This window comes from Myotis daubentonii, chromosome 17 (assembly GCF_963259705.1).
Source record: "Myotis daubentonii chromosome 17, mMyoDau2.1, whole genome shotgun sequence".
Classification (NCBI taxonomy): domain Eukaryota; kingdom Metazoa; phylum Chordata; class Mammalia; order Chiroptera; family Vespertilionidae; genus Myotis; species Myotis daubentonii.
Window position 1 is genome coordinate 6,144,272 of NC_081856.1, and position 14,043 is coordinate 6,158,314.

Sequence of the window (14,043 nt, forward strand, 5' to 3'; positions counted from 1 at the left end):
GGGGGGGGGGTGCGGGGGGGCAGGCATTGGTGGAGCAGGCGAGTGGGGGTGCCAGACCAAGGCAGGGCACCGGTCACTGTCGTCAGGGCGAGCCTCTGGTGGTTACTGGAACTTCTTTGCTGCTGTGCGCCACGGTCCCACCTGGTGCTTGCACCTGCGGCCAGCACCTGGCGCCAGCCCTGATCACTTGACACCGTCAGCAGGTGCGAGTGGCTGCTGCCGGGCCCCAGTTGCCCCTCAGGGCTTCTCCACCTCCCCCTGCTCCTGCGACGGCCCCACTTGCACCTACTGCAGGCATCAAAGCCACCACTTGCACCCACTCCCGGTGCCAGCCCCACTCGCAGCCAGTGCCCAGTGGCAGTCCTGATTGCTCACCACTGTCAGCAGGTGCGAGCGGCAGCTGCTGGATCCAATCATCCCTGAGGACTTCTCTCCCTGGTCCCATGTCCGCATGACGGTCGCTGTTTGCTACCCTTCACGTCCACCCCCCTGCTGCCCTCACAGCTGTCACTGTCCTCCTTCCCATGGCTGCTCAGAGACCATCCCTGGCCCCTGTCTCTAGCAGCCTGGGACGTGCCCGGCTGTGGAAGCAGTTCGGGCTGTGGCCGCAATGCACCAGAATCCCTCCTGGGTGTTGTCTGATGAGTTGGACTAGTCTTAGCCTGGGAGCCTGGGAGCCGGCCCCACAGTGAGGCCGGCCCTGCCCTCCCTGCCCAGCTGGTCCCCCGGGTGTGCCGCTGGCCTCCGTGGGGGAAACGGCACTCACAGGGCCAGGCTGACTCCCGCCCGCCTCTTTCCCTGGCGCACTGGGCGACAGCCTTAGCCCCGCTGCTTTTACAAAGTATCAGACGGGCGGGCAGCTCACCAACAGGCCTTTCTCGCTCACAGCCCTGGGGGCTGGAAGTGGAAGACGCAGGGGCCAGCGCGTTGGGTTCTCGGAGGGCCCTCCTCCTCGCTGGCAGGCGGCTGCCCTCTTGTCTGGTGTCTCCTCTTCTTCTCATAAGGGCACCAACCCCATCCCGGGGCCACCACCCTCGCAGCCTCATCTGAGCCTGATTAGTGCCATCCCCCAGATGCCATCCTAGTGCCATCGCGTTGGCGGGTGGCCTTCACGTGTGGATCTTAGGAGGACACACATGTTCAGTCCAGACACACGTGCTGTGGAGTCCGCCTGCCTGGGTGGGGGTCCAGCCTCCACCACTTTGCTGTGCCTCTCGGTGCCTCCGTCCTCTCAGCCCTGAGAGTAGGACTCAGAACAGTGCTGACCTCTAGACGTGTGATGAGGCTCCACTGAGTTCATGAAAGTCACGGCTAGGGCAGTGGCTGGGGCAGAGCGAGTAAATGCTGCATGAGTGTTACCTGTTAGGATTTATCTAAGGAGATGGCTGATATCCAGGCTTTGGCCCGAAGGACTGTAACCTGAAGGTTACTCTAGGGCAAATATTGGAGTGGCCTTCAGATGGCTCTGGTGACAGGGCCCTCCCCTCCTCAAACCCCACGCCACAGGGCTGGGGAAGTGGCCGCTATGTCTGACCCAGGACTCTTCACAGGCACCTGCTCAGGACACCCCAGCAACTTGTGCTGAGACTTAGAACCGCTCCAAGTCCTTCCTACCCCCTGCTGCTTTCCTCATTCATCTGCAGCCGCATAGCTGCCTGGGGGCAGGCAGGCTCGCCCACCCCAGGGCTCCCCAGACGTCTTCCCCAGGAAGTCACGTACAACGTGGCTCTTGTCTCAGTGACCGCTTTGTGGAGGTCTCGGATCGACACAGCCGCTGTGACTACCCCCTCAACTCCTGAAACGTCAGCCCGCCGACACGTGAAAGCAGGTGCTCATGGCCACCTGTGCTGGTGGAAGCATCCCGGAAACAGCACACTAAGGGAGAAGAGTCATCTTAACGGAGTTAGTGACGTGTCACCCTGAAAAGGCTTTTTTCCCGACGTTTTAGTTGTGTTTAAGTGGCTCACCTTCTCATCAGATCTCCAGTACATCCGGGTTCTGTAGCCTGTGTGCTTGTTAATTCCTTACCATAAGCTCCTGGACTCCTTTCAGGATGTAGAAAGGCAAGAGATCGTGACCCAAAAGGAAGAGGAAGACAGGTAACTAGTGAGCTGTTGACTAATAGAAGCTATTTGCATTAGAAATATTTAGAATTTATTCATAGCACAGAATTGAAAGGTGGATTGAATGGGTCATTCCAGCACAGTTCAATCAGCGAGCCATTATGGTAAGTGCACCTGTAAGCCGAGACCACACTCGTGTGACAGCCTACTAGTAAATGAACGAAATATTGCCAGCAGAGGTGGAAACTGTTGTTTATGCCTGAGAGCGCGCCCATCACGTCTAGTGATACGCTTACATTAGATATGAAAGCCCGTGTCCCGGGCTTCTGAGCCGGTGGCGTTGTTTTCAGAAGGAATGTGAGATAGCAGCGCCATGCTCTGCTTCCCCGGGCTGCAGGCTGTCCCTGCTGCAGCCCACGCCCGCGTGGCATTGCTGCCGGCATTCACCGCCTCTTGTTGCAGGAAACCGGAGGTGCCCTGGCCAGGTGCCACACAGCTGGTCCCTGACCCGCCATGCCCAGCAGTAACCTTTGCATTGTGTTCCTGACTGTCGCTTCCTCCTGCTTGTCCCTCGGGGAGGTCATGTCCCTTGCACTGAGCAGACACACTCACTGTGCAGTTGTCAGCCCCTGGGTGTTCAGCACACAGGTTTGATGTCAGAGCACTTAGATGGTATGGCAGGGCACAGGTTTAATCATGATGGAATTACCATTTCCCACGGACAAGATCCTGATCAGCGGTTTGAGTTCATCTGTTGTCCAACCATGGCGGTATGAACTGACGGAAACATGCTGGTAACATGGTGAAATGTATTGAAAGAACCCAGGCAACTGAGCAGTAATGTTGTGTGTGAGGATCAGCCGGGGGCACATGGACGCCTCCACCCCGCCCGGGAGCTGGCACCCCCAGGCCTCACGTGGCCTTGGACAAGCTTCTTCCCAGAGCAATACTTGGCACGTAGTAAATGTTGAATTGAAGCTTGTTTGAACGATAGTGTATGAGATTCTCTTCAATAAAAGCCGGTTCACTTCTAGCTGGTGAAACTGAAGATAAATGTTTCATAAGAGTACATGTCATACAGACCGTATGAAACTGCCACTTCTGCAGGTAAAAAATAGTGAGTATCAGCAATTTCATGTGGTTCAACCAATAAAACAGGTATTGATGTAGAGGTTAAAATTTGGGTAAATTAGCTGAATTAAAATCTAATCATTCACAACATTTTAAGCACATTATAAGAATTCTATTAAATCTATTTAATTTAAGTTCTATTTAAAGAATCCTTTTAAAAGCAAAACACTTTTTAAATAGGAGTAATAAGCCTATAATTTAATCCATCATGCCAACTTGAACATGTGTATGCTATGTTCCTGTGAATGTGGAATCACCCATGTGTATAAAAGCCATCCTTTTCATGATAAGATGTTTGTAAATGTAACACAGGAAAAATGTGTGCACAGGTTGCATTTAGTTCACACGTGCAGCTCAATTAGAGAAGAGGACGAGTACGTCTCTAATTTAAATCAAGGTTGTAGAGATGATGGTGCCAGCAGCATGGTGTGTGGTTTGAAGACCCCCCTGAGGCCACTAGAATTAAGCAGGCCTGGCTGGCGTCCCAGCGCCCTTGGCAGGCATTTGTAAATGGGGTGGTAATATCAGGCCACGGTGGCATTTAAACAGCGTGCGTAAAGCCTCCGGCACTGGGAATGCTAAGTAAATATTAGTTGTTATGAGAAAGAAGATGCAGTTTTTTTGAGAGAAAAAAGATTACATTTTCTAAAGTCAAATCTGAAACTTAAGCAGATTTAAAGGGGATTAATTCTGTCTACAACACATACCCATGTGTCCCCTCTTCAGAGCACAAGCCAGGTAAGGCAGGGGCTACGTCTGCCTTGCTCAGTGCCTCCAGCGAGCTGAAATCAGCAGACAGGTCCCAGATAGCTCAATATGAACAAAACCAAAATTTACAACTAGAATAAAAGCCTCACCCCCACCCCCTCCAGCCTAGAGTGAGAGTGAATTAGCACACGACGCAGCCAACACCTCCACCTCTGTTCTGGCTCTCGGAGCAGGGACTGGTGCCCTGCCAACTGCTCCCTCTCCCTGTTACCTGTGCCCCTCTCACTCCTGGGCAGCCTGGTGGAGCAGTGGGAGTCCTCTCTTTGCAGAAACAATGACATACAATGGCTACAACTGCGAGCCCACCTTTAGGTCTGCTGCCAACATAAGAATGTTATTATTTCAGGAAAAGGAGGTCATGGGAATAAGCAATACAGGCTTTTCTGCCTTGTTTTTAAATCTAGGCAAAAGTCCCCTTATTTTTCTTTAATTGGCAAACCAGAAAACACTGGACTCATCTTTTTCCAACGCCCTCATGCAATCACTGTTATCACCATAACATGTGGCTGGCGGTTCTTTCCATTTTGGAAACCTAAGTGGCTTTGAGGCCCCCGGGCACGAGGTAATTCACCCGACCAGCCAGCCTGCAGTGACCCGAGTTAGACGCACATAAATGTCAGAGTGAGAGATGCAATTTTGATTACGGTTCTCTTCCCGGGGACAACTGTGGCCCTTATCAGCTGCCCTGTTAACCGGCAGGCTGCCCGCCGCTCCGGGCACCTCCACCTGCCCGCCTGGCCCCCCCGCCCTGCCCCGCACACACGCAGGCCCTGCCCGACCGCACCCCCAGGAGCCCAGCGGAAACAGCCGAGCTCTTCCCGACTGTGTGACCATTGTTTGGCCACTGCTGAGGCGCAGGATCTCCTTTGTGGGCTGGAGACATCAGCCAGGATGTGGCCGACCCGGGCAGGCTGGCCACATGGGCAGGACACAGGGCCTGGGGCACGGTCCTCTCCAACCCCCTCCATGTCCTTCTCCACAGAAACACTCACATCTTCCCTGTGGTCTTAAAAGAAGCCACACCTCAAATGAATGTGGAGCATTAGCAGTGACCGCCTTTGCTGCAAGATTCCTTCAGACAGGAAGCAAGGTGCCCCTTCTGCTTGGCCACTGGAGCAGTCACCCGGTCAGTGTGCCAACTCTTAGCAAGAGCCGTCCCCAGATTCCGAGACTTTCCAGGGAAGAGAGTTCACGGCCAGGCCTTTTGCTTGTTTTGGGGTCACTGTGCGTCCTCAAAGTGATGGAACTTGGTCTAGACCGCCGATTCCAGGAGTTGCTAAGGAACGGGATCAGTGCTGATGAAGGAGTGTGCTCTTCCTGTCATTCCATCTGTTACTGCAGCACTTTCCCTGCAGGTAGCTGTCTCTCCCGGCTCTCGGGGGGTGAGCACTTCTCTCTTGGCTGGTGAGTTAGCGGGGACAGTGTGTGTACACGTGCTCCCAGCAGGTGGCAGTCAGGCATGATGTGGCTCAAAAGAAGAAAAAGCTTCTTGTGACAGAAACAACAGCCTTGTCAGCACGGCCACAGCCGCGGGGGCCGGACCTGCAGCGCCACCGGGCCTGCGTCGTGCCGAGGCTGTGCCTGCCGATACCGCCGCTCCTGAGTTCCTCCCTGTCACAGATGACGTCATCCTCCAGCCGCTGCCACGGTCACCAGGCAGTCAGTTTGGCAGATAAAAGATCAGCTGTCAAACCCAAGAAACTCATTTTCCACCCGGCAGCCAGAGTGAGCTTTTTGAAAAGCAGACCTGAAAGCATCACCCTAACCTGACCTGACCTCTCCGAAGTCGGTCCACTCGAAACACCTCCGCGCTCCGGGCCTATCCCTGTCCCGGTGCCCGGCACACCGAGCGGAGCATCCTGCGCCTTCTCAGGGCAGTCTGGCCACGCCGGCGCTGCCCGCCCCAGCCCCTCCCTGCCTCACCCAGCAAGGCCAGCGCCCACCTCCAGGCTCCCCTAGCTGGGGACCTACGTAGGTCCTCACCAAGGCCATGCCACCTCCTGGCTTTGTCACATACATAGGTTTCCGGTTGTGTGTGTTGGAGGGGGGATGGTGGGGGTTGGAGGGGGGAATAGGGTGGCCAGGCCCGCGGGGTTTCTCTGAGGCTCTCTCTGCAATGTCCAGCAGTGCCCCGGCTCAGAACTGGTCCTCAAGAGTGAGGGCTGAAAGCAGGAACTCGGGGCATAACCCAGACCCGCTCTGGGCTCTGGCTGTGTGGACCGTGCCCCAGGGCCACCACGTCACGCGCTGGATCCTGGCCCAGGCACCGCGAGCCCAGGGAGGGCTCAGCAGCTGCCACTTCCTGTGCTGATTGTCGCCTCTCGCTGGGTAACGCCTGTGAAATTGGAACCGTTTGGTTCTTTGTGAAAAACAGCACCCCTGGCAGCGCCCCCCCCAAATGGAAAGCAGCGCCTGGGAGTGCGGGTGCCCAGTCGGAAGAGCGAGGAGAGTCACCGACGAGGCCCCTCTGCGTGTGGGACACATGTAAAGGGCGGGTCCTGAATGTGAAGGTAAGAGCTCATGTCCATGGACCCCTGGCTGTGAGTGAGGCTCTGCTGGTGCTCACATGTTTTCTCAATGAATCATCTCAGCAGATCTGTCTCCTCCTTTCACAAATGAAGAAACAGACTCAGAGAGGTTGAGTAATTTCCCCAGAGCCACACAGCCAGTCCTGGCAGAGGGCGGATTTGAAGCCGCATGATGTAACTCACTGCGGAGCCTGCACTCTTCTCCCAGCCACCCATCCTTGGCCGCATGGAGGGAGGTCTGTGCTCGCAGACTGAACACTGCCTGTGCAGAGAGGAGCAGTGGACTTAGGCTAGCACAGGGGTCCTCAACCTACGGCCCGCGGGCCACATGCAAATACAAATATTGTATTTGTTCCCGTTTTGGTTTTTTTACTTCAAAATAAGATATGTGCAGTGTGCATAGGAATTTGTTCATAGTTTTTTTTTAAACTATAGTCCGGCCCTCCAACGGTCTGAGGGACAGTGAACTGGCCCCCTGTTTAAAAAGTTTGAGGACCCCTGGTAGCACTTTGCGTTTGAATTGAGAGTTAACTAAAACTAGCTACAGAGCACGCCTGTAGACGTTTTGGCCTGTTTCTAAAATCCAGGTTGATGAGCTGCCTCTCTCCTGGGTTCATGTATGTTCAGTGGCTCTCTGCTCATGAGAACACGAAAATCTGCCCGGCCTGGCACGTGAGGCCTGAGACCCAGCCAGGCTCCGTGCCCTCTTCTCTCCCACCACATCCTCCAACCAGGATGCCCACGCGGTTTGCCAGCCAAGGACTCGCCTGCTTCCTCGCCTGAAATGTGACTCTCGCATCTGGAAATCCTGCTCATCCATCAAAGCCCGCTCAGCTGAGCGACAAAGCGCGTACAGAATGACAAGGCGTGGGACTGTTTTTAAGAACTAACTCTAAAGTTCCGTAATACTCAGCCAGGCCTGGGAGGAAAGGTGATTTGGACGAGCTCAGCCTGTTGTGAACGTGGGGTTGGGCGGCCTCAGCAGTGGATTCCAATCCGTTTCCCACCGGGAGGAAACCCTCAGTATCACCTGGATGAGTGGTCTTTGCCTCCAACAGCCCTTTGTCTACCAGACGGCCAAGCTTTCTCTACGTGTAACAAGCCCCACGTGGCGCATCATCTCTTTGCATTTAATTACAAGGATTTGCATTTGCAGAACCAATTAATCAGTAATTAGATAGCACTGTACCAAAGAAATAAACAAGGGTGAAAAAAACAACACACACACACACACTCAGCACAGGGCCGCGTCTCCGTGCTCCAGGCAGCGATACACACTCCCCGAGACGCGCAGGCTCGCTGAGGGGTGAGCAGCAGGCCGTGGAGGTGTCCTCGTGACCTCCCGGGCCCACGGGAAACGTGAAGGTGGCCAAACACAAAACTCTGGTGATGCTAATGTTTGTTTTGCTCTTTGCTCTTCATCGGGAATCTGCTTTCTGATCATTATGTTGAAAGGTCGTGGCAGGCTTTGGTGATGCAAAAAAATGCCTATTTTATAGAGACACTTTCGCTATTGATCTTCATATTAAAAAGAACACATAGATCAGCTTTTAAGTTAATTATCAACTAGACCTCTAAACCAAACCTTAGATGTGAAAAATCTAAAAGATACAAAGCAGATTACAGGAGGGAAAATAGAGGCCCCTGAAACCAAGGACTGGAAACAGGTGTGGCCGCGGAGTGTGTCCCTGTAGGAACCGGGGACCCTCTCCGTGCCGTCCTGCCATTTCCCAGCGCCCAGCTCCCAGGCCTCTGATCCTGGCTCTCAAACCTTTTGTTAAAAACAGAAGATGGAGTTGGAAAGAGCAGCTGGCAGCTCCTGGAATTCCGTCTGGGACAGATGACAGTGGCCTGCTCCGGTCCTCACCACGGTGTGGAGCCATGGTGATGGCTGGGCTCTGGCGGCAGCCGGCGGACACAGTGTGTCCAGCAAGCCTTTCTCCTGGGAGGCCCTCGTGACACCCCACTCGCCTCCATGGGTGGGCGGGATGTGAACATCAATGACCTGAAGGTGCTTTAAGTCCTCTTCGCGCTGCTTCAGTTTCTGCGGGAAACTGGCCTCGCCTTTGCCCCCAAGCCCGCCATCCTGTGAACTGTGGGTGCCGTAGCCTTTTCAGGGTGTGCCATGGGACGGAGCAGCTCTCCCCGGTTCAAGGTTGTCCTGAAGACCTCTGCAGAGCACATCGCACTGTGTGCTCGCACACGCGCCTTCTAGAAGCATCTCTCATTGCCAGTCTCTGAAAAAAAGGAATTGGCCTTTGAATAGAACAGTTTTCCAAGAAAGAGAGCAAGGTGCTTTGAGAAGAACTACAGACGGAGACTGCCAGCTCCCGTCTGGGACTGGACGAGTGGCTTTGCTTTGTACTTCAGCATCCTGGCGCACGCTGGGGAGCCAAAGCATAAACTTTTATAAGTTTGCCCCGAAACTAATTGAGCAGCCCCACCCCCAGGATTGGGAGCGATTTGACTTTCTCTCTCTGCAGCTTCACTGCTTTTGTCAGACGGCGCGGCTGGGACGAAAGCCGCGTTTGTCAGTGTGACCGCTCAGGTGCCCACACGGTGTGAACCCTCTTCTCCACTGCCCCCGGGGGGTGCTCGTGCCGGGAGGTGGCACAGTTTATCTGACGCCGGTGTACTGCATGCATTTTTGATATTAACTTCTTTATGGAAATCAGCCCAAGTAAGCTGACTGCTGTCCACAATGGCCATTGTCTTATGAGCCTTTTTTTTTGGGGGGGGGGGAGGTTAACTGGCCAAAATTTACGAGCCAGAGTGACCTGTCCGTCTCAGTGAGCGTCCGTCTCGGTGAGTGATGGCAGTGTCTTCACTCCGCCACTAGGAATCGCTGCTCGGTCCTGTCCCCGCTGCAGAGTGCTCCTGGGGCTCGCGCCTCCCGCCTCTCCCGTCTGTCTGTGATGGTAGGTGGCAGGGCCCCCAGTCTGTGCCGAGCGAGCACCGCTAACAGTGGCCCTCCCTGTTTTCCAGGAAATCCTCGGAGGAACTGGACATGGACAAGGTGACAGCAGCAATGGTACTCACCAGCCTGTCCACCAGCCCTTTGGTTCGAAGCCCTCCTGTGCGGCCGAATGGTGAGCTGGGGTGAGGGGAGGAGGGCGATGGGCGTAAGGGCGCTGTGGCACAGCCCCCTTTGAGGGGTCTCATCCCTATCAAATGGAATGAACGATGAAGCCTGGCCGTGAGCAGGACCAGGGGCAGCGTGGGGGACACGGGGACCCAGGGCCAGCTCCTCACCTCCCAGAGACGCCAGTCACCCCTTCCCCGCTCCCGCACATCCCCTTCCAGGGCACTTACCCACAGCGACTGTCCCCTTCCCAGGAAATGGAGCTCTTTCCCGGCATTATTTCTGTTCCACAGGAGAGGTGGTTGGGTCGAATAACTCTGAAGACTTTTGCAAAGGCATTATCCCAGACTCCGCAATCAAATGCAATGATTTAGTCCGTTTATTCACTCAGTATGCACTTACAAGGTGCTGCGCTAGATGGTGTGAGTGCATCACGGCAAACAGCACCCGTATTCCCGCGCAGCGCGGTCTCCTGGGGAACAGCTCTGTCACAGCCTCCTCAATGGCAGCACTTCCTGAGCCCTTGCTCCCTGCCAGGTGCGAGGCTTGCTCTCTCACGTCATTCTCACAACTCTGTGGCTGTCATTGTCGCTATTTTACAGATGAGCGGACGGAGGCACGTGGGATTAATTGACTTGTAAATGGCAAAGCTGAAATTCCCTCCTGTGTCCTCCACCTCCGGGTCCATCATCTTAGTCGTGGCTACTGTGGGCCCACTTACTCACTGTGAGAAATCAGGAGAGCTGCAGGCGGTGACGGAGGCCTGGCCAGGAGCACGGACGTGAGTCCGAGGCTGCAGGAGAGCTGCGACGTGGCTTCGGCACCGGACAGTCACAGCTGGGCTTGCAGACAAAAACAAAAAGAAACAGCAACAACAACCCTATGGCTGTCCCAAACCCTGGTGGTCCCAGAGGGGACAGATAGGACCTTAACCAAGAAAAGTAGGAAGGGGGAGTCAACAGGACGTGGTGATGGACAAAAGGGATGGAGGAGGGGGAGTGCCAGGGTGCCCTCCAGGCAGTTGGGGCATCAGCAGGAGGCCTGCCCCGAGATGGTCCACACATAAGTTGGAGGAGCACGTCTGTCAGTGAGTGTTTGGGCAAGGGCTGGGTTCACTGGAGACAACGGCAGGCCAGGTGGAAGCGAGTGTCCTGGGCAGCACTGCGGCTCATTCAAGGGCAGCAGGGCAGTGGCTGGGGAGGTCTGGGCTGCCGCGCAGAAGCCATGAGGGGAGGTGAGATCGCTGAGAGTCATGTGGAGGCGGGGAGCGAAGACTGGGAGGGGATTTTGGGATGGGGTGAGGCCCGCCCTCACTTCAGGGACCCAGAGGGAAGAGCCTGAGGGGGACCAGCGGTCAGGAGAGGGGAGAATGTGGGTTCCTAGAAGCCGAGGGAAAAGCGACGTTCAAGGACAGACGTCTGATGCTTCAGAAGCTCAAGCGTGAAACAGGCTGGATTCCGCATCCAGACAAAGGCTCTGATCCCTGGCAAGAGCGCACGGTGGGCCACCCGGGGCCGGGAGTGGGCTGAAGTGAACATGGGACCCGGAGGGGAAGTTACTGCAAGGGGACCCTTCTCTCGAAAGCCAGCCTGGCCAGTTAGGAGGCTGAGGTATGGTCCACACAGAAGTCGAGGGAAGCGCCAGGTGTGAAAATAAAGCTGTCGAACATCCAGTGAGTCCTCACCAAAACCTACTCCCCTCCAGCTGTCGGTGCGAAGAATGATGGAGGTGCCGGGAAGTCAAATCCATACCGTCCACAGCAGGGCCCCTGCCCTCACCACCACCGCATGCGGTGATGCCACCACAGCACGCAGAGCGGGGAGGTGCTGGGAGGCCGCCTGGCGTTGCTGCTAAGGACAGCCCTCTCTGCCGGGCCTCTAACTGCCTCCTGGCTCCCGCTGCTCAGCGTGGCGAGGCCCCTGAGGAAGACTGCAGAGAAGGCAAAACTGAAGACACCCCCAAACCAATCCCAGGGCAAAGGAGTTGCATAAAAGATGGAAGCGTTCATAGAGAAAAAAATTCCTCAAGGTTACAGACAAGTATTTGTCCCAGGCTGGGCCACCAAATGCAAATAAATTGTAGATTCTCGTTATTTTACAGAAAAGGAAAAAAAAAAGGAACTGCAGAATGTCAGAGACTCCTCAGAGAAGAAAGAGTATATTTTAACGCAATCAGTATTTTTCCATGGCATTCTCTTTTAATTGAGAACATTTTTAATGCTCCTTTGTCTTGAAAGGTTAGAATCAAAATAAACCTTTTGCTCCTGCAACACAAACCTTTGTTGGCATAGTTTTATGGAAAGGAATTCACTGTTCATTATGATTTCAAAAAATAACTACCCAATTTATAATCCCAAATTGTCTGCTAGCTCCTTAGTTCTGCAGCAAATTCTTAACGAGGGAAAGCAGTTAATAATAAGGAAGGTGTTGGTTAATTTAAAAAATAGACATATGTCTGGAATTATTGTATATCATTGAATTTTTTAAAACTGTTGTGATTCTTTTTGTGCCTAGAAAGGATCATTTTGTCAGGAAGTGGGTCTGCAAAGAGGGTGAGCTTCCAGCAGGGCCTGTCTGCGTTTCACCAAATACGTGTGTCAGGGAAGGAGACGCAGCCATCTCTGTGTCTCGAATTGGTTCTGACTTTTTCTGAAAAATTCATTTCTGTATCACATTGCCCTTCTCATTGAATAGTGTTTCTTAAAGGAAATGTCAATCTCAAGTCAGCAACTGAGCTGTGGGCATTGACATGACGCAATGTGACACACTGCTTTTCAAAATCAATTCAGCGCAGTCACTTACCCTGATCACCCCGCTGGCACCACACACGGACTAAAGGAGTGCGCGCGGTGCTGTATCATACGCCTCCTGAGCCGCTGAGGCGTGTGTCCCCCGGCCATGCCCCCGGAGGCCTCGGAAGGACCTGCGGACGCAGCTGTCGCGTTCCGGAAGGCTCTCGGGCCGGTGAGCACTGTCCGGTGGCCTGCAGGGAGGGAGATGCTAACTTGGTTTTGTTGGTGCCAGAAAGGCTTGATCCTGCAGAAATGACCATTTGATGGGGTAGAGCCTCGCTTTAGTGAGATGGGTAACTTTCTTCCACGATTTCAGCTTAAAACTTCATTCCTCTAACTGAACGTTTGGCTTGACACAGTTGAGGAATATGCTGGAAATCTGTGATTAGGTGAAGGTAGTCAAGACATTTTTCCACGAATGCTGGCCCATTGTGTCTTCACTTTGTTACTAATTACACCAATGTTTACAGCATAATGAGACATTTTGGGTCTTAAAACTTAAAATATAGTTTTAATGTATTCAAAATGCACATAAAAATGGAGGAGAAATTATCCAACAAGGAGGTCAAGTCTATAAGGAGCCTCCCACGGCGTTCTAACCGGACAAAGCTCTCTCACATTAGCAAATGTTTCCTGTTTCCCTGCAAGTGCAGAGGAAGAATTCAACAGCCGTCTTATCAGTAAATATTGCCCATAAATTCTCCTCTGATCTCAGCTTGTTGGAAAGAGAGGAGGATTCCTACCACACGGGGCCATGCCCTGAAAGAGAAAGAAGCCAACTGGTAGACCAGGGTCTGGGCTCTGGTCCACTACTGGCTCCGTGGCGAGTCAGGTGCTTGTCTGTAAAACCCGCGTGGCCGTCCTTGCTCTGAGAGACAGATGTTGTGAGGATGCACGGGCCTGTGTGAATGAGTTTTGTGAGATGGGAAACAACGAATGCAAGGCACTGTTATTTCCTATAATGTTATTTCTCTTAGACTCTTACATCTGGGACTAACTTTTTCCACAAACCTATTCCAGAGATCTCAGACCTATATGAGAAACACGGGTTAGGGGAGGAGGACAATATTGCAAATGATTTCCCTCTTAGAAACACCAGTAAACTCCGAGCTCCCCAAACTTAGGGAACAAGGGCATCTTTTTCTTTCTTGTTTTCATATCCCCTCCACTGTCATCCCAAAACCACCCACATCAGAGAGCTGTTAGGAAAGCCTGTCATGTGATAAAATAGCTCAGTGTTTATAAAGGGTAATGCACCTCTCTTCCCAAGGTATGCGTAGTGCATCCCCAGCTGTTGCACATTTCTGGGGGGCGGGGGGCTGCAGGTGCTTAGTAGGGTCCAGCCCCCCCCCCCCCCCGCCGCCCCCGCGTCGGTGACCCGGCCCCTGCACCCTGCCGCACTGACGCTGGTTGTCTGGCTCGCAGAGGGCATGAGCGGATCCTGGAAGGAGGGCGGCGCCCCGTCCAGCAGCTGCAGCAGCGGCTACTGGAGCTGGAGCGCCCCCAGCGACCAGTCCAACCCGTCCACACCGTCGCCGCCGCTGTCCGCCGACTGCGCCAAGCCCTTCCGCAGCCCCGCACCCGACGATGGCATCGACGAGGCCGAGGCCGGCAACCTGCTCTTCGACGAGCCCATCCCCAGGAAGAGAAAGGTCAGCCTCTCCTCCCGCTCCTTTTTGA

At 54.1% G+C, this 14,043-nt stretch overlaps 1 protein-coding gene across 4 annotated transcripts in view; it reads left to right on the top strand.

Moving 5' to 3' along the window:
- The window catches only part of ZNF704 (zinc finger protein 704), a 125,040-nt gene that overhangs the window by 91,048 nt on the left and 19,949 nt on the right, over positions 1-14,043 (top strand). For all 4 annotated transcript variants that reach the window (XR_009449633.1, XM_059672656.1, XM_059672658.1 and 1 more), the window contains exons 3-4: positions 9,476-9,579; positions 13,789-14,015. Coding sequence is in view for 3 of the 4 variants with exons in the window: in XM_059672656.1 (XP_059528639.1) it covers positions 9,476-9,579; positions 13,789-14,015 (331 nt within the window). In the remaining variant the exon portion in view is untranslated. The remainder of the gene's footprint in view (positions 1-9,475; positions 9,580-13,788; positions 14,016-14,043) is intronic.